The sequence below is a fragment of the Electrophorus electricus genome, chromosome 10 (assembly GCF_013358815.1).
Source record: "Electrophorus electricus isolate fEleEle1 chromosome 10, fEleEle1.pri, whole genome shotgun sequence".
NCBI classification, from domain to species: Eukaryota; Metazoa; Chordata; class Actinopteri; order Gymnotiformes; family Gymnotidae; genus Electrophorus; species Electrophorus electricus.
The window spans coordinates 12,338,903-12,357,756 of record NC_049544.1 but is presented as its reverse complement, the minus strand read 5'-3'; the positions used below and the strand labels follow the sequence as shown (position 1 = coordinate 12,357,756).

The 18,854-nt window shown below is 36.5% G+C and overlaps 3 protein-coding genes across 4 annotated transcripts; 2 read left to right on the top strand and 1 right to left on the bottom strand.

Annotated features, from left to right (window-relative positions):
• Nucleotides 1–43: 43 nt before the first annotated feature.
• Nucleotides 44–7,585, bottom strand: ebag9 (estrogen receptor binding site associated antigen 9). The gene is made up of 7 exons (XM_027019281.2): nt 7,241–7,585; nt 6,486–6,582; nt 5,717–5,795; nt 5,325–5,483; nt 5,114–5,221; nt 4,316–4,407; nt 44–3,280 (listed from the first exon to the last, which is right to left on the bottom strand). Exons 2-7 carry the CDS (start codon nt 6,566–6,568, stop codon nt 3,163–3,165), a joined length of 639 nt encoding a protein of 212 aa, XP_026875082.1. The 5' UTR covers nt 6,569–6,582; nt 7,241–7,585; the 3' UTR covers nt 44–3,162.
• A 577-nt stretch (nt 7,586–8,162) lies between these two features.
• Nucleotides 8,163–17,210, top strand: zdhhc3a (zinc finger DHHC-type palmitoyltransferase 3a). Of its 2 annotated transcripts, none has more exons than XM_027019296.2 (7): nt 8,163–8,362; nt 9,449–9,768; nt 9,858–9,982; nt 10,724–10,820; nt 11,261–11,342; nt 11,947–12,077; nt 15,248–17,210. In XM_027019296.2, the coding sequence occupies exons 2-7, from the start codon at nt 9,469–9,471 to the stop codon at nt 15,458–15,460; spliced, it is 948 nt and encodes a 315-aa protein (XP_026875097.2). In that variant the 5' UTR covers nt 8,163–8,362; nt 9,449–9,468; the 3' UTR covers nt 15,461–17,210. The 2 variants fall into 2 exon arrangements, with proteins under 2 accessions (XP_026875097.2, XP_026875098.2); XM_027019297.2 differs by lacking the exon at nt 15,248–17,210 and adding an exon at nt 12,666–13,295 and having other exon boundaries at nt 8,164–8,362.
• On the top strand, nt 16,772–18,823 carry LOC113583125 (uncharacterized protein KIAA1143 homolog). Its single transcript, XM_035530744.1, has 3 exons — nt 16,772–16,777; nt 17,199–17,343; nt 17,743–18,823. The coding sequence occupies exons 1-3, from the start codon at nt 16,772–16,774 to the stop codon at nt 17,943–17,945; spliced, it is 354 nt and encodes a 117-aa protein (XP_035386637.1). The 3' UTR covers nt 17,946–18,823.
• Nucleotides 18,824–18,854: the final 31 nt, after the last annotated feature.

The window sequence follows — 18,854 nt, the reverse complement described above, 5'->3', positions numbered from 1 at the left end:
TAGCTTATACTTGCAGCAAATGAGGCCATCAGATCAGTACAAATTAGCTCAAATAATAGTTTACATTATGGATACAATTTGGCATTTATACCACAAACTGTTTTTACTGGTAGCCTGTTTGGATAGCTGCAATTTAAGTAAGTAGTTCTGTTAACTAGATTAAATAGAACATTTCCTGTATGGAAGCAGTATACCACTGAGAATTTTTAAGCAGATGCTACTTAAAAGAATATCCAGCTTTTGTATTGTAGTACCAGTAAGAGCACAGGAGTTACACAAAAATATATTTGTCTGTTTCCTTTTCTTCACCGCTGTGCATCTTCCACAAAAGCCATTAACATTTAATACTTCTAAAGTAGAATACAAGTTCCCATCTGGGTAAAGCTGAAAGGGGATTGCATTAGTGGCACACCTATATATCCAGAAGCGAAACAAACCATTTTACATACAGTAAGAAATGAGGGCTCAATTGGATACTACCATCAAACATTGTGTAGAGTTGTATAATGCCATTTCCATTTGCCATTGCATGTCAGGTACATATCTAATGATGACTTTTGGCAATCAACCAACAATACTGAAACTACAGCACCCTAAATAAATACTGAAGCAGAAAACCTTGTTTTAGTACTTTTTGAATCTCTCCACATCTTTTCATAACTGACTGCAAAAGAACATTCCAAAAACATATTAAAAAGGTGCTCAGATACCTACATTTATCTATAATGTGGAACTTTGGTACAAACATGCTTTAAATATGATAAAACATGCCAAAATATCCATAACTAAATGGTAATTCTGATTTCCACCTCATAATTATCATATTTCACACATAATCCAAACATTCTGGGTATCTCACTAAAACAACAGCTGTGACCTTCCAAAATCTATGAAGAATACTTCATATCATGCTGAGTCCCTTTACAACATTTCTGACTACTGGTGATCATAAACAAATTTGTACTGGATTTCAGAAATGAAAATGCCACACAAACATACAAAAAAGTTTGACCATATTGAGAGGACCATGCAATTCTGCTTACAAATAAATGAATAAATAAACAAACAAACAAATAAATAAATAGATAGATAGATCTAAATCTTCCTGAAATGGTGTACACCCTTCCCTTAGGGACAAAATGCTTACATAATACATTTTAAAGCACATTATGAATTTTCATACTTTTTACCCTCCCTTCTGTTTAAAAACTAAAGTGGGTCATGCCGTGAGAGCTTTGGCCAGCCGGAGGCGTTGCTGAAACAGTTTGTGATTATGACATCATTCTCAGGGTTGAAATATTCCACCACCCAAAACATGCACGACCTTCAATAAACTTAGCAACATTGAATCATTTTGCAGGGTATGTCTCATCTGGTCAACAAGCACAACATTAAAGCTCAATGAAATATATTTATATTTAGGTATGACGAGTTGCTCTAAATATTGGACATTAAATTACCAAACGAGTCATCATCGAAGCAAATCAATTGTTCTCTTTTGCACTGCTTCACAAAGACAGCATGTTTGAGACCAGAACTAAGGACACCATATTGCACTAATCAGCATGGCCAAGAGTCAGATAAAGATGCTGAGAAACAGTGGAAAAAAAACATAAGCCCAAACTCTGACAGAAACAGCAAGGAGCAATGGTTTAGGCCAAGGCCAAACCAAAGAATGACGTTCCAAATATTTATTACAGGTAAAGAACAAATGTGTGCCAAAAAAGAAAGAAAGAAAATAACATGACAAGCCATAATCATGCACCATTCGTTGCCCGGACCCATGGTAAAACCAGTCTCTGCTTCTTGTTGGAAATTCTTCACACATTTGAAACCTGCCTCCAGCATATAAATGTTTTGCAAAATTCTGTTAATAACACATTTTTTTTTTTTTAAATCATCAGCCAGCCCACCTAAATTGGAAAATATTTTTAAAATCAAAGGCAGAAATTTAATTCCGGCATGTACCTAATGTCCTCAGTGGCTTAATGCTTCGTTAACATTAAAACATACAAGTGATTTTGTGATCACTGCCTCTTTCAACACCTCAGTAGTGCTCAGCATTATAATGATATTTGTGTAATATTAATTCAAATGTTTAGAAACTTCATCAATTACATTTTTATTATACATACCACTCTGACAGTGCAAATCAGTCCTAAATAAACAGGACTATGGACAAAAATCCAATCAAACTGTAGGGCTGTTAAGTACTTGATTGCTGCCTAAAACAAAAATGCTACATACAGAATATGTAATAAACATTATTTACCTGTTTTTTTTAAATTTATTATTATTACAGTAAATGTGGTGACACTATTCAAAAATGGATAGGAGCTGCTTTGGTCATCACCCGAGATATTCAAAACCTGCAATGTTTCCATGACAACCACCAGCTTAACACCCACAGCTCATCAAAAACTGGCTTTGAATCTAGGGCCAATCCATCCTGCAGTACTCATTCCCTCTTATCAGTTCAGACTCCTCTCACTATCTCACCCTCGTTTTTAACCAGTGTAAAACGTCAGACTTTATATTTTTCCATTTTAGTTGACCTCATTGTGAGGGAAGGCGTACTCCACCCCTTTTCGAATAATACACGCCTTCACATAAGGCCTCTTTCTGTAGTAACTCAATCATGATTAGGCTTACATCATGAAGAGAATGAAAAACTTACCACCATTGTGTTTTTGAAAGCAGATGAAGAAATTGTATAAATCAATTATTAACATTACATCTTCCCAAATCAAAAACAATTTAACCTAAATGAACTCCATTATAAGATGGTACAGATGAGGAAGGAAAAAAGAGAAATAATAAGGAAATAAAAAATGTGTCTTCGTGTAGGCAAGAAAGATGTTCTCCTCAAAGTCTTTCACGGTTTATAAATACTGACAGTATAAACCACCAAGTTCTTCTGCAGGTATTTAAAGTATATTCCTGACTGCTCCTGAATGCACACGAAAGGTACTTTGTTATTGTATTTATACAATAAAAGGAAAAAATACAGAAAACCAGGAGCTCTCTCATGAAAGTCAAAGAACTTCAAAAACTGATGGCAAAAGACACAGAAAACTGTCATGTTGAAGTGGGAATAAAAAAGATGAAAGGATCATTGGAGGCTCATTGGGATATTGAGTGTCCAGTGTTTGTTAACAAATGTTATGAAAGCTTGACTGCTATCTTTTGCTCCTTCTTCATCATCCTCTGAGCTTCTTTCTCTAGTTTTTTTCTCTGCTGCTCCATGGCACGCTTCTCCCTCTCTGCCATCTTCTGCTGTCTGTAATCATCACATTCACAGAAGCAACAATTATAAGAAAAAGCACAGTTTGCCAATTTCCTTCTTAATTTTTATCATCAAATTTCACTTTACAACACTGAAGGCTGAGCTCCAATGCTGCAAGTTAAAAAAATATCAACAGGTATGCATAATTGTCAGGGGGAAAGGAGAGTAAATGCAGATAAAGCTTAATGCAGCAATGCAACTAGCTAATAAACTGATCCAAATTTTAATCATACATACTGAAACACTAGAACACAACTTTTATTGTGCTGAACAATAGCAAACAATATGGATATTTTTATAATAATAAATATTGCTTGTAAATATGCTGCACAAGATTCTTGTGACTTGGTTAAATAATCACATGGGAAATGTTTATTCAAAACTTCAGTGATTCCACACTGGCATCTAGTGGACATAGGCAGTTAAATACCTACTCTCCCATAGTTTCATCATGTAGTAGGAAATTGAAACTTGGCAAACCCGTGTCAATATTAGCCATTTTTGGATACCTGACCTGACTATTGTAACTACCTTAACCACCACCCCCATCTAAAGATGTCGGCCACTCAATATATGTGTTTCATGATACAATAATTTTCTGACTTTCTATCATACTACTATGATAATTGTTATTTTACTTTTGGTCAATAGAAAGCCAATTAGATGTTAGCCACCAAGCATCAGAAAGTTAAAAAGAGCCTATAACCATGACTAAGAGCTCCACATATAAAATACATCTGCCCTCAAAGTGCAGTTTCGTAAATAAATGGTATACATGTTCTTCATAAATGGTCTTGTCATGTTCAAGAACCAAACACTACAGAACTATGACAGGAGATAGCAAACAACACACTGTGAATAGAAGACATCAGGGAAAGTGTAGGCACATATTAACATAACTAAATCAGGCCATATTCAAAGTATTCCCTTTTTTCCCCAAGCATACAACAGTACTAGGTTAGACAAGGACCCCAAGTCACCAGTTGGGTGGACTTTCTGAAGGTGTGGTGCAGTGTGGTGGAGCGGTACCTTAGCACTTCCTCTGCCTCCCATGCAGCCTCAGACTCATCTTCCCAGGCATTAGCATCCTCCTGCCAGTTATCCATATCCCCCAGTTCTGCCTGCAGGACACACCACATAGGCTGCTCAATACATTTCAGTGAATGGACTGGCTCTAAAAAAAAGATTGTGCGTTAGAAACGCACAGTATAATAGCATGAATTGCAACAAAACATTAGGATGTACAGCATGCTGATGTTAAATGTGCTGTGCCTAAGAAAGACAAATTATAAAGTCTTTCTGAGGGTGAATAAAGTCACTCTGAAAAGTTGGAAGTGAACAACTTCATTCCTTGTCTAGATTACCACAGAACTAGACAGGTGTATTAAGAAATATATTTAAAAGAATTGATCTTTTTATTATTTTTATTTATTTTCATAATATCTGCACTATATAAATCACCCTACTGTTATTGATTCATTTGGGTCTGACTACAAATGAGTTAATTAGATAAATGTCCATGTGCACCTTTTTATACCTCTCTGAGCTGTATAGAGAGAACCTTTGAGACAAACACCTTTAAGCACATTATAGCGTACAAAGCAAATACTCTAATTTGATTACCACTGCTTTTGCTTTAAGATGCATCTGAAGTATTAAAGGTAACAAACATGAAATATCTATTAACAGATAAATGCACCACCATTTAATTATCAATGGACTTGCTTCTTGTACATAACTATGTTTTCCATTTGTGTATGTACATCACCTTCGACCCTGTCAAAGGACAAATTGGCTGCCCAGATGTAGTGTAAGCACAGCACTCACTGAAGGCTGAATGAAGGACATATCCTGAGTGGCAGCCAGTCTGCTGGAAAAGCCTGTAGTAGCATCAGGAACAGAGAAACTCACAGGCTCCCTTTTCTTTAAGATAATCTGGCAAGAGGGCAGAAACAGGCAGTAGGTTTAATTTCCTGTGAGTTTACTTTAGAAGGTTAGAGGAACAAGTATATTTTCTTAACATTAAGTATGAACCCACTTTTTGTGTTTTCCTGATGGTAGGAGCCATGTCTTTGAAATAGTCTGGTTCTTCCTCCTCCACCTGGTTCTGGTGGGGGGGAACAGTTCCATTACCACCCTCAATCTTTATACTTGTGGGGGCATCTTCATCCCATGAACTCCACTCCTCTATCTCTGGCTATGGGAGAAGTACACAAGAATAGCACACATATCATATAAAACAAAATGCAATTACATTTTACTTACCTGTAAATTTCTACCAACATTGTATATAATATTTATTTTGCTGGAGGTGTCATTTTAAATAAACTCAAACCTTCAGTGGGAACAAAGCTAAACACTGACTTTGTTTGACTGTATAAAGCAGTAATTTCACCGATTTACTAATAACAGACTAGTATATGCACCAACCTGCTTAGACACAGAGGAAAAGTCAACAGTAGTAGGGAGAGTGATCTGATCACCACTTAACTTGCGTGATCTTCCAGTTCTATCATCAAGGAGGGAACAAAAGTATAAAGGATGAAAAAGCAAGAAGAACTGCTACTTAAATGTGAGCTTTTCAGTATTTTATTTTTTTAAACCAAGTTTGAGTGCATGACTGTTGTGGCAAGCTCTCATTTCACAGTTATTTCACCGAGTAATATACAGTAATAGAACCTTCCCATGAGGCTACAAGCAGGGTTTAGAAAAGGTTCAGAAGAATTTGTTAGCCTTTAAAGTTACACCATGTCATTCTGAAAACGTAAATAAATTTGACCAGAGCAGATTATTATTAAGTCTACACTAAAATATTCATTATAAGAGATATTTAAGTTGTAAACGATTATGTTCAATAAAAAGAAAAGAGAAATAAATAAACCATTACATACATTCCCATCATTCAAGTATACTTGATATCATAAGGCAATTGTTAACTGCCTCAGAAAAAAAGAAAAAAAAAAGAAAGGCATGGTTGAGTTTCATAGGTTGGTTACCTACTGTCCGTAAGTAATCGGACAGTTATATTTTGTATTGTTTTGACTCTATAATCGATCATTGGTTTCCAAAGGGCACTCTGAGACAAACTTATACTCTCAAATAAAAGTATTCGTTAACATAAAGGTTCTGATCAGGATTTAAATGCGATTTGCACAATACCACAATAATTACAAATAATTAAAGCCCTCAAAGGACTCACCTGCATATTAACCTTTTAAGGAACGAAAGAATAGATGCTATACAAGTGCACAACTTGAACAGACGAAACTGAGTAATGGCCATGTTGAGATTAATGTCTGAAAAATGTTGAGAAGATAAATAAATGCCTGTTCACATAGTATAGCCACAACACCCAAGAGCACTCGAAATAACGTCAGGTATCGTCCCAAGCAACATATAAACTAATTTCTATACGACCTTGTAAATTGAGGGAAAAGGCTTAGCTATTTATGCTAACTAGCCACGGCTTTGGGAAGGCTAAATCAAATGTTGTTTTCTGAATAGCCACGACCAATAAGTGTAACAGTAACGTTACTCTATTCATATATAAATGGCACCGTCAGTCCTAAATGGTCTTCCTTGCAGGAAGAGACAATTTATGAATAGGCAAGTTGCTAACCTAGCTAGCTAAAGTATCCACATCTAAGCATCTTAGCCGAACAACTGGCTACGTATCTCAGCTACCTAATTTCCAGGGAGCTCATTTAAGGTGCAGTTAACTAGCTAAGCTAGCTAGCCAGCTAACGTTACAAGAAGGAACTGTCAAACTACACAATGATTAACTTATAGTATGGCTAGCTAGCTATAAATGTAAACTTTTCTTATATAATAACACGTTATCAAATAATTAATTATAACCGCAATTAACTAAATTATAGAAATGATACAGGCCCATGTCAAACAGGCATCTAACTAGTTAGCTAGCTAAATATCTAACGTTAGCTAACTACATACCAAGCAGAAGAAATCCGGATTGCTCTCAGTGAACTCATAGCACGGACGTTAGCGAGCTAGCTGAGGTATAGCTAAACGTGCTAGAAATGAGACGAGCTAAATGATACAATGGCCCTTGGGGTAGCTAAGGTAACGCCACCTACTCCTAATCAGTTAAGAACGAGCAGCATCACATTTCTTTCCTTTGGCAACAAATTTAAAAAAACTCGAAAAACTCGAAGCATTGCCTATCGGCCAACCGCGTCCATTTCACGATGGATATTAAAACCCATCGTCCCTTCATTGCGGTTACACACTCATTATGAACTGCCTGATATTAAAGCAGCCCTAAAGCTTCGAGCTAAGCGGAACGTGTCAGAAGAGAATATGATTCAACTTCCGGAGGATCTGAGTATCAGACGCGAGAACCGAAGATCCTGGGATCGTGGCGCGTTCAATCGTTGTCAGAATGACAACCCAGTTTGGATTTGAAATTAGACAAAACAACATCCAGCTCATTTCCTTCAACCACAAAATGCGTCATTCTGAAATAGTTATGTTTTTAAGATATAAAATTATATGGCATCTTTTGTCAATGAGCATTGCTGTCAATAACCTCTGGATTATAACGCTTTTGAGAGGAAACGCAATTGTGAAGTGTAGATTGAGATTGATAATAACTGATAATTGATATATCTGTTACATGAGTGGTTTTCAGCAGCAGTAGTAGAAATAATAATAATAATAATAATAATAACATCCTAGAGTTTTGTTAAAGTTTGTTTTAATTATTTTTATGAAATTCTCCAGTTTCTACTAGGCTGCATTGTGTGCGAGGATGACTACTACTCAAAACCGGTCCTTGCCAATTTCTAAAAACCGGTTTCGATGTGTGGGTCGTCCTCTGGATTGCGGCTCGTATTTGTACGGGAGGTGTGGCCACGAGTTTCTCAAGTGTCAGTCAGCCAAGGGAGGAGTATACGCAAAAATGCAGCTTTCACAACAGCCTATTCTTTGTAGCCGATTAAATAGGATTTTCCTCATGTTAACGAATTGAACTATACTGTATTTTGTCTCGGTTTGCTCTCTGTATTTTCAACTGTATTTTGGCGAGTAAATGTGAGGAGCATTTTCGACAGTAAAGTAAGTAGCTAGCTAGTTAGTTAATCATCGCTTGGGCCAGGTAGCTAGCGCAGCCTGTCTCGTAGCTTCCTCATATATTTATCTTATTGATTCCTGTTCGCAAGACCCTCATTTTGATATGAACATTGTTCTGTTCTACTTTATTTTTGAACAGTGACTTTGCCTGTTTAATGTGTTACTGCTAATCTCTTAGAAAATAATTTCGCCAAATGTGATCTATTATAGCTAGCTATGTGTTTCTTTGACTTGGTAATTCTGACAAGATATATCTAATCAGCGTTAGTTGTTTCAGTGGAGCAGAATCCTATCTCCAGTGGAAATTTTAAAAATATTTGGACCATAAAGTATGAAATTGGCAACAGAATTTCTTTCTGATATAGTGTGATACACTGACTGGTGCATAGCCCGAAAGAGCATCAGAATGGCATCTTACGGCCGTGTTTCTCGAAATGCCCAGAGCTATGAACACAAGGGCATGGGGTGTAGATCCATTGCTTCCGCGTGTGTCCGTGTTTCAGAGCAAACTCGGAGCTAAATTATCTAGCTATAACTCTGAATCAGGGGATTTCATAAACGTTGTTTTGCTGACATTCTTAGATAGAGCTCTGCCTGAAATCAGTTCATTAGAAAAAAAAAAGACATTTAATTAATTAATTTACTTATTTATTTTATTACCTCATTTAGACACATCCCTTGTGCCCGTCAGCAACGAATGGTTTACCAAAAAAACACAAAAGATATTGCAAATTTCTGATTATAATCGAAAGTCCATACCTGTTGTTTTTTTTTTTTACATTGTTATTATTGCCCTGGTCCCTGTGGTCAGTAGTCTATGGGCCAGTTACAAGAACTATTCTGCTGTGTCATAAATAGGACTTTCTGACATTATTACCAGCTGTCATTATCATCTTGCCTGTTATATGAACTGTAGATTGTCAGGCTAAACCCAAAGCATGTACCTTTGTCCATCATCATTTAGAAGAGCTTTTGTCTTTGAAATTGTCCACCTTCAGTCAAGTGAGTCTTCTTTAACTACAAAGACATTAACTGCATCAGTGATTAACTTATTGTCATTTTGTTCCTCAGCATGGCGTCTTTGTGATAGGATGAGAAGCCCCGTGCCAAGGTTCAGGGACGTTGAGAGGCAGGTCGCCAGCCTGCAACCTGTGCAGTGTGATCCTCCCTGTCATGACAGACAGAATACTATGTGGTTCATACGGGATGCCTGTGGCATCGTCTGTGCCATTATCACTTGGCTGCTCGTCATGTTTGCAGAGTTTGTCGTGTTGTTTGTTATGCTACTTCCCACCAAGAACCTCACCTACAGTTTAGTAAACGGCACCATCTTCAACAGTCTGGCTTTTCTCGCCTTGGCGTCTCATTTCAGAGCCATGTGCACAGACCCAGTAAGTTGTCATTCAGTGAAATGTATGAACAGACACATAATTATCAGTCCTGTATCAGAGTTTAACGCTCAAGTTCAAATTGCTTTAAGGGGGCTGTGCCAAAAGGAAATGCCACAAAAGAATATATAGAGAGTCTGCAGCTGAAGCCAGGTCAGGTGGTCTACAAATGTCCCAAGTGCTGCAGCATCAAGCCTGACAGAGCTCACCACTGCAGGTAAGAAAGACAAGCATAACAAACACCTTGTAGTTAAATTTACAGTAGACACACTCATCCAGCACAGTTTGCATATGTTTATCAGTAGACAGCATTAGTACATCTGGGGAATCAAAACCATGACTTTGGTGGTGTCTCGCACCAAGTGCTTTACTAGGTGAGCTACATGAGCAGCTAGAGATAGTCTCGTAACTGTTGTGATGGATAGTGGATAGTTTCTGACAACAAGCACATTGGTGGCTGGATATTTTTGGTTGGGAGACCCTTCTTGATCGAGCAGATTCATATCCACTGATGTGTGGAAGCTCCAGCAAAACATGAGTGCCTGATAAACTCATACCAGTGCAACGCTGACTCCCATGCTAAACGCATGTCACTGACACTTTCGTGTCTGAAAAGGTCCAGCTAGCAGTAGTTTTATTGTCAGAAGCTGGTCGGTGATGACCAGGGTAGAGGGTGGCCAGCAAACTGTGCGTGGCAACAGGTATGCTACAGTCTGTAACTGTGTGCCGGTATAGTGTTTATATAAGGTCATCATGCCTAATAATGTAATGAGAAATTCTAGTTTCTAGCCCAATGGTGAAAATAGGCAGGTCATGGAGAGTAGGGTCCGTTTTTATGCAATACTGTTACATAATGCACTCATACAATGCGTATGCTCCAAAAGCAGTAACAATAGACCAGTAACTATTTCATTCACTGTCTCTCTCTGTTCTGTTTGCACTCCCTTAATTTTATCAGTGTCTGCAAACGATGCATTCGAAAGATGGACCATCACTGCCCTTGGGTCAACAACTGTGTTGGTGAAAATAACCAGAAGTATTTTGTGCTCTTTACGGTATGTAGCACACAGGGATAGACATAAATACCTAGACACAACCAATTAATACATTTATATAATCTTTATAATATTACACTTTTGACAATATTGTGTTGGTGTTGTCATGTTAAGAAAATAATACTTTTAATGTATCTGGTAATAAATAGCAATATTGATTAATTTGTCAGATTTAACAAGATCATTCAAAAATCCTAGTAGAATCTAGTTTCCATTGGACCAGTTATTTAAGCATAATTTAACATTTATGTGAACTATGAAAGTAGTAAATCTGTACAGATGCCTGGAATGTGGAAAATATGCACTTTGTGTTAGCTTGGCTACTATGGAACTGTGGGCATTGGAAGTAAGGAGTTTAGTCATGTGCAGCATCTGTTGACTGTGTTAGACATGCATAGCTGTAGCTCTTATCTAAGCCTGAGATCCTCTCTATGTTCCAGATGTACATTGCACTCATATCTCTACATGCCTTGATCATGGTGGTCTTCCATTTTTTGTACTGCTTTGAAGATGATTGGATGAGTAAGTAAAAGCCGTAGTTATTAGCAATACCTTAGAAGACTTAATAATTTGGAAAGATATCTTGGGTCCCCTTTAGTAACATAGAGGAGAGAACATAACAAGGAGAGGACTATGATTACTTTAATAGTTACTTCTGTTTCTGTTGGGTTTATTTATTTTTATACATGACATGAATGTGCTACTGTCCCCATAGCTAGTGATTTAAGATGACTGCTCTAATTTGCTAGTTTACTGAACATAAACATACTAATACCATTATTTAACAGCTGATTCTGACTTGGATATTTTATTGTTTATTCTGTGTCAGAATTATCTCTTGTCTTTGATTTTGTGCAATGTGGCCAAAGTAAACATACTGACAAAGATAAAACAAACAATATTTAATTGCGCCATAACATTTCTTGTGACACAATGGTTCACAGTAATAGGACAGCGTCAACATCACTTTTTCAGCAATTTTAACAGCACATTTCTATTACTACTACCCTCACTGTGGTTTGGAATTTGACATAATATAGTATCCTTACAAAAAGAGTAACTATTGCATCCTCTTCTTAACCCTTTGCTAAGTCTTAAGTGGCTAATCATTCCCCTCCCACCCCAGAATGCAGTACTTTCTCACCTCCAGCAACTGTCATCCTCCTCATCCTCCTGTGCTTTGAGGGCCTCCTCTTCCTCATCTTCACCTCTGTGATGTTTGGCACCCAAGTCCATTCTATCTGTACAGATGAGACGGTAAGTGACCTGAGCCCTTCCTTCTGCTCTTCATCCCAGCCCTGCCACAGAAGATTCTGTATGGTTTGTATCTGGGAGCAGATGTCATGTATAAAATGTTTGAGTGATGGTGCTGATTTAGGCATGGCAGTGTCTTTCATGTCCCACTGCATATGTCAGCAGTCACTCAGAGACGACATTTACATATGAACTCAGATTTTCTTTCACTCAACATGGTAAAGCTTAGGACTGGTCCAGTACATAAAGGAAGCTTGCACACTGAGTAGTAGAGCACTGACTCAGAATAAGCCTGCACTTAACACCATTCCTTGGATGTTATATATGTTATGTTACACTGCCTTCAAGTCTTCTGAAAAGACAAGTAGTGTAAGGAACGTTATTACACTCATCCTTGGAGGATTACCCATTTTTCCTACAGATTTTTTTCTATCCATTCAGAGCTTTCTACAGATAGTTACAGTGAGTGGCAGTTTCAATGTTCATTTTTTCTCGTAGCATGGAAACTTCAGTTCTTTAAAGTTCTTGAATGGAGCACACTGGTTCTTTTTATACACACACTCTGAAGTCTTGGTTGTCTCTTGTTTTTAGGGCATAGAGCAGTTGAAAAAGGAAGAGAGAAGATGGGCTAAAAAAACTAAATGGATGAACATGAAGGCGGTATTTGGACACCCCTTCTCAATAGCATGGTTTAGCCCGTTTTCTACACCTGACCATGGGAAAGCTGACCCCTACCAGTATGTGGTCTGAGTTCAGGAATAATAGGCCCATTCTTTGTCCAGCTTTAAGGCAAAGACTGAAAATCGGTGGACTTGGTTAATGCCAAATTGCCTCCCAAACAGCATCCTCTAGCGTGATTGTAATCCTGAACTGAGCAGTGTGTATCTTGCATTACATTTACAAATAAGGCTTGTTTTATGTAAGACAGAGAGAGAGAGAGAGAGAGAATGTGTGTGTTTTTAATATACATACACACCCAAATAAGATTGTTATTAAATAATGTTATGTACATGTATACTTCTATCCATATATCCAACATATTTAGGTTATAGTGAGTATATTCTTTCTTTTTTCCTTTTTTAAGTCAGTTCTTAGATATTTTGTTTCCTGACAATTAAAAGTACCAATGGAAATTCAGTCAAATTTATGACATGGAATGCTAAGTATTGTTACTGGTGAATAACCGATGCATTCGTAAATAAAAGTAAACTGGCTTATGAATCAAGCAAATGCTATTTGCAGTATTGCAGGAGCATTTGGAATCAATCATGGAAAATCTGATATTAAAATATGCCATAAAATGCAATTTCAACCATTCAGGCTATCATGATAATTCTGTATGACACTACTGGCAAAAGAAAATGACTAATCTGAAAATTAATTCTTAATAAATGTAAACATGTAAATAAAAAATATATTGTTTTTAACCATTTACTACACCTATGGTACATGTGGTTCATTAAAATACTTGGAAACATGAGGAAGAGCATAAGAAAATTAATGTATTTGGACTTTATTTAAATCTATTGTTGGCAACTAAATAAGACCCATTACTAACCCTGAAGGTAGAGACCACACATTACCGGCCTTGCTATGAGTGAGAAACGTTTTTGCCCTCTGGGTGATCATTCTAAACTGAAGAGTTCCTTTGTTAGATTTATTGTACTGTAGATCAGTAGATCATGATTGTTTTATTGTTTCATAAATGTGATGGATACTATTTACAGATTTGGGCTCACTTTCATTGGGGGATTGCTTTATTATGAATAAGCCAATAGTACCCCCAATTTTAAGTAGCCTGCACAATAAATATGCAAGAAAAAATTGTGAACCTTTTTGAATTAGGGTTCACAACTAAATGTTAAAAACCTGACTACATATCTGCATTAATTACTTCAAATATGTCACAATAATAGACAAACACAATCTGCTTAAACTAATCACCAAACAATTCTGCATCTTGTCAATTCAGAGAGCTATTCAGGAATGAAGATAAATAACAATGAGCTAAAATATGTTTGTAAAGGAGGCATGGTCTAACTCCTTTGTGCAAGCCTGACCAACAGGAAATGTTTGGTAGATATTGTTGCTATAGAAGGTTATGAGTTTAAATGTTTATATGGTCAAACAATGTATTCAGTATTGTTAAGAAGTACACTTATTTGTCAGTTATTAGTTTAAGCAAATTAAATGTGTCTATTTATTTGATTTAGCTCAAAATAAGAGTAATTTATGCCAACATCCAGGTTATTCCACACAATAACCTATTTATTCACATACATTTAACAAATTTTTCTTGCAACTATATATGTGAACGGTATTTCTATGACCAACAGAAAGTGAAGAATTTTAAATATTGATTCAGTCTTGGAACTACTTTTAAATGTAACTGCAAATACTTTTAGTTGGACTAAAGTTCTCCACTGGGGGGTTTTGAAAGGTTTTCAAGATTGTTTTTAAAAGTGATGCATTGTGTTCTGCGCTTCTTTATTTTAATATACTATCAGTACTTGCTGTCAAGAAGTCAAGATTCTAATGCATCACATCACTCGCTGATTCTCTCCATCATTTCTCTCCCTGTGTCTTAGTAACCAGATATTTCTATTCTTTTCTACTCTGTGTTTAACTCTATTTTATGCTTACCTCTATGTTTGTGGTTAAAAAGTAAAACCGTCAAATGTAATATTAATTTGCCATCTTGAATTAAGCGTGATGTCACTGATTGGTGAGATGGAGGTAAGACTTGATCACTCCTGGTTAAAAAGGCATTTCTACTGCAGCTGTTAAATTTGGTCATGCCATGCATGTCATGCTAATGTTGACACTGACAAAGACTCTAGATATTTTTCCCCTTTTTTTGCAGACTGCACATTAAAAGTGATTAAAGCATGCTGCATGTGCATTTTATTTGTCTGTATGGTGAAACAAGCCATTTTGTTTCATTGGCTAAGGCCCACCACTCTCATCAGGGCAGCTGCGGATGCATGGCAAAATTTTTTAATTTATTTCCCATTTCCTACTTTACTTGGTTCATATCAATGCTGTGCTGCCTTTATTTCTTGTTGAGTTCAAAGGAATTTCAGTTGGTAATGTGCCTGTTGTTCAGTTATTCATGGAATGTATCACTATGTATTCTCTTGTTTCAACTTGGTCCTGTTGATTTTTCTTTTCAGGGTATTGAAAAGCTAAAAGGAGAAATTCCACGATGGGAGAAGATTCCATGCTGGGAGGGCATGAAGGAAGCATTTGGTGGTCCTCTGTCTCTGGCCTGGCTTAGCCCCTTCACAGACCTTTCATGCAGAACTGATGATTCAACAAGCATCCCTGAAGCCCCTCAGGGTGAAATCATAGAGGAAGATGTCATTGAGATTCCTTTACGGCACTAAGACCACCATGGCCAAAGTCCACTATACCACCCCTACAAGAACAGAAATACAATGCAAACTTCCACAGATTCATGCAAGGTGCCGGTTTCTGAGATGTAGCATTTTTATTTACTATAAGCACATGGGAAGTCTTGGGAAAGTCATGGACATTTTTATTGGCCAGTCGCCTTGACTGACAGTCTTAACCTTCCATTAGGACTGGTCTGGGCAGTGACCTTTTGAAATAGATAAAAACCATACTGCTTTGGCTGAACACCTAATCAAACACTCATTGCGCCTCACTGTTTGTTGAGATATATGGGTGCTGACATGATGGTTAGGTGGTCTTTTATATGGTCTCAAACACCAATAGCTCTTGGTCAGAAATCTGAACCAATTGGTCATTTCCCAAGAAAAAAAAAGGCTTTTTTTTATAGTGATTTTAACCACCTTAACTGGACGTTTACTTTAACTTAAAGCAGAAGGGGAACACTTATAAAAAGCATATATGTATATACAACAAAAATAAATCCAGGTTGCAACCTTCACAAATCTAGCCATATTCCTTCAAATATTTAATCAAGAAAATTGGCTCAATATAAATACTGTATTCAGTTTTCAGTGCCTTAAAACATCAACCAAAAAAACCCATTGTATGTCCCTTTTTTAAATCCCAGTATCAGATGACCAGAAAAAAACAAAAAAAACAAAAAAACTTTTCCTTTGTATATAGTTCTCAGAACTTGGACCATTGCCAATTTGACCAATATTACATGGATGGTATAACAGCAGTGGTCTCTCAATTATAACAAATACAACTGTGTAAGTAATAACTATTGAAGTAAATGTACATTTTACCCACACACTATATGGTAATACTATTTATGGAAGAATAAAGCTGCCTCCAACTATATATTTTTAGAGAAAGCGATACATTCCTATTTAAAGATTTTTATTTAAATGCTCTGACATTAAAATGGTTATTTGGGATTTATCATCACCTTCCATATTCTGAAATGGCATTTCTTTGGAATAATAACTATCATTTCAAACCTTAAATTATTTTACACTAGCTGTGTCTTCATATAACTACATAATGCAAAAAAAAAAAAAAAGTTCATAGTTTTAATAAAAAGGGATGTTTACGCCAAATGGATCTTAATTTCTGCTACAATCCTAAATTGAACTCAAAATACTGATTAGGTTTGAAAGGGGGTTCTTGAATTGGGTTTCTAAACTGCTTTTCCAAAGCAGTATGCTGTGGTACTAAGAGTTAAATGAAATGGTCCTGTTTGAAGGTGCACTGTAAACAACCGCCTACCATGTAACAACATGGAGGTTCTTCAGAAAATAATGAAGTTCTCAAATGAGAACAAGTAACATTATCAACAGATGATCAACCATCATCACAGCAACATGTTCTCTAGATCATAACTTTTTCATTCCATTCAAAACTCTAAAGCCTTGTACGTCCTCCCATTTTATGAGTTGTGTATACAAGTAATGGGTGACATTCTTTCATCAGTAACACTACATTATTTTACTATTTACAGCATTAGGTGTAAGTAACAAACCATTAATAATTTTAAGAATACGGTTGAAACAAAGGTAACATTACCTAGCTAGCACAGCATAGCTAACCTAGCTAGGTTAATCTACCGATTATCCCTGTTAGCTAGCGAGCTAGCATCGTTTTCCTTAAAAATACGATTTAAAAGCGGTGATGGTCAGTTATTAATTTGTGAAGGTGTCATTACAGCGAGAACAAATGCCGGAGCGTGCTGATGACAGCGGCGATAGCGACCGACAGGATGAAAGGCCACAAGTGGTGGTCCTAAAGGAGGGTGACCTAAGCGCAGAAGAGGTCATGCAAATAAAGAAAGAAATTAACGTGGGGAAGAAAGGTAGCTCTACATCTAACTACATATTGGTTAACGTTGGCTACATAGTGAGGATAAATAACAGAAAAATCCAACGTTTCATGAACTGAAGGGACACTTACAACAGGATAAGTGTACAGTGCAGCAGTACTTGGCGAATTGTATTGGGAAAGTTACACAAGACTACGTGCCAGAATTTGCAGAAGGTAGTCCTAGCATGTTTTCTGTATTATTGTCTAATCTATTTAGTGTCCCAGAATCTTTGATGTGAGGTGAACAGGCTCCGGGATTCAAACATGTACTTTGCTATAGTATATTGCTTATGTTTAGGGGATAAACCTAGTTATCTAGAGTAATCCTCTGATGTAGTCATTTACTAATCGAGCATAGATATTGTTATTAAAATATAAATTTTCCCACTAGATGAACAACCTCAAGCTGATGGGAAAATCATATTTAAGAAACCCATAAAATGCTCCTTTGACAAGTTTGGAGGTATTACTGCTAGCTCTGACAAGAGAAAGAAGAGTGAAATTACAGAGAAGAAGAAAGCAGGGTCAGGGGTGAAAGTACAAAACAAAAGTTTATTATCCTTTGGTGGTGGCGATGATGACGAGGACGAATGATGCATTCAGTCTTTCACAAAGCAGCTGTACCGGACCTGGGGCAAGTTTCTTAAAAGTATAACTAACACCATATTACAGCAGATAAAGTATTATTGATAAATGTTATTTTGATGTTGTTAAGCTTCCAAGAAACTCAAAACACATTATCATCATTATAAATTATGAAGGCTTTTAGAGACTAGCCTTTTTTTCTACTCAGATTTGTCTTTTACAATTACAAAAGCGGAATATCAGGACATATTTCAACAACTTTTAAGTTTTTAAGTTTATAGATTTTTTTTTTGTACTTAGTACCTTTTGTCCAGCTTTAGTTATTGGTACTTGGAAGCTTGTAGTATCAGAAGCATAGATAATGGAAATGGGAAATCCTACACATATGTGGACCTCACGAAGACTAGTGACCACTTTGTGGAAGCTAATGGGGATCCAAATAACAACAGCAATATTCATAATCAGTTAGCCTACCATTGTTTCTTTCATCAGTGACACTTTACATTATTTTACTATTTTCACGATTAGGTGTCTAACAAACCATTAGTAATTTTAACAATATAATTGAAATCATCAGCATTTTGCAGTTTCATGGAACATAATCTGTTTTTCCTTTTTGTCTCCAAGTGTTCTCCATAACCTCTTCACTATTAATTTTTGATGCCAGGAAGTGCATAAGGGTTTACAAGTTAATTACAAAGTTAATTAGTTAACAATATTCTTGGATTAATATTCCTAAATTAATGGTATGTTTAATGTTATCAAACTAATGTTAGTTAAGAGAATCTTAACGTGAGGTGTTACCCTTTTCTCTGTACATACCACAATATAAAACAAAACATTCAGCAAATGCTTGGTTTCATAAAATAAAAAACCCACCAAAATAACTAAGCACAATACACTATATAAACACAAATA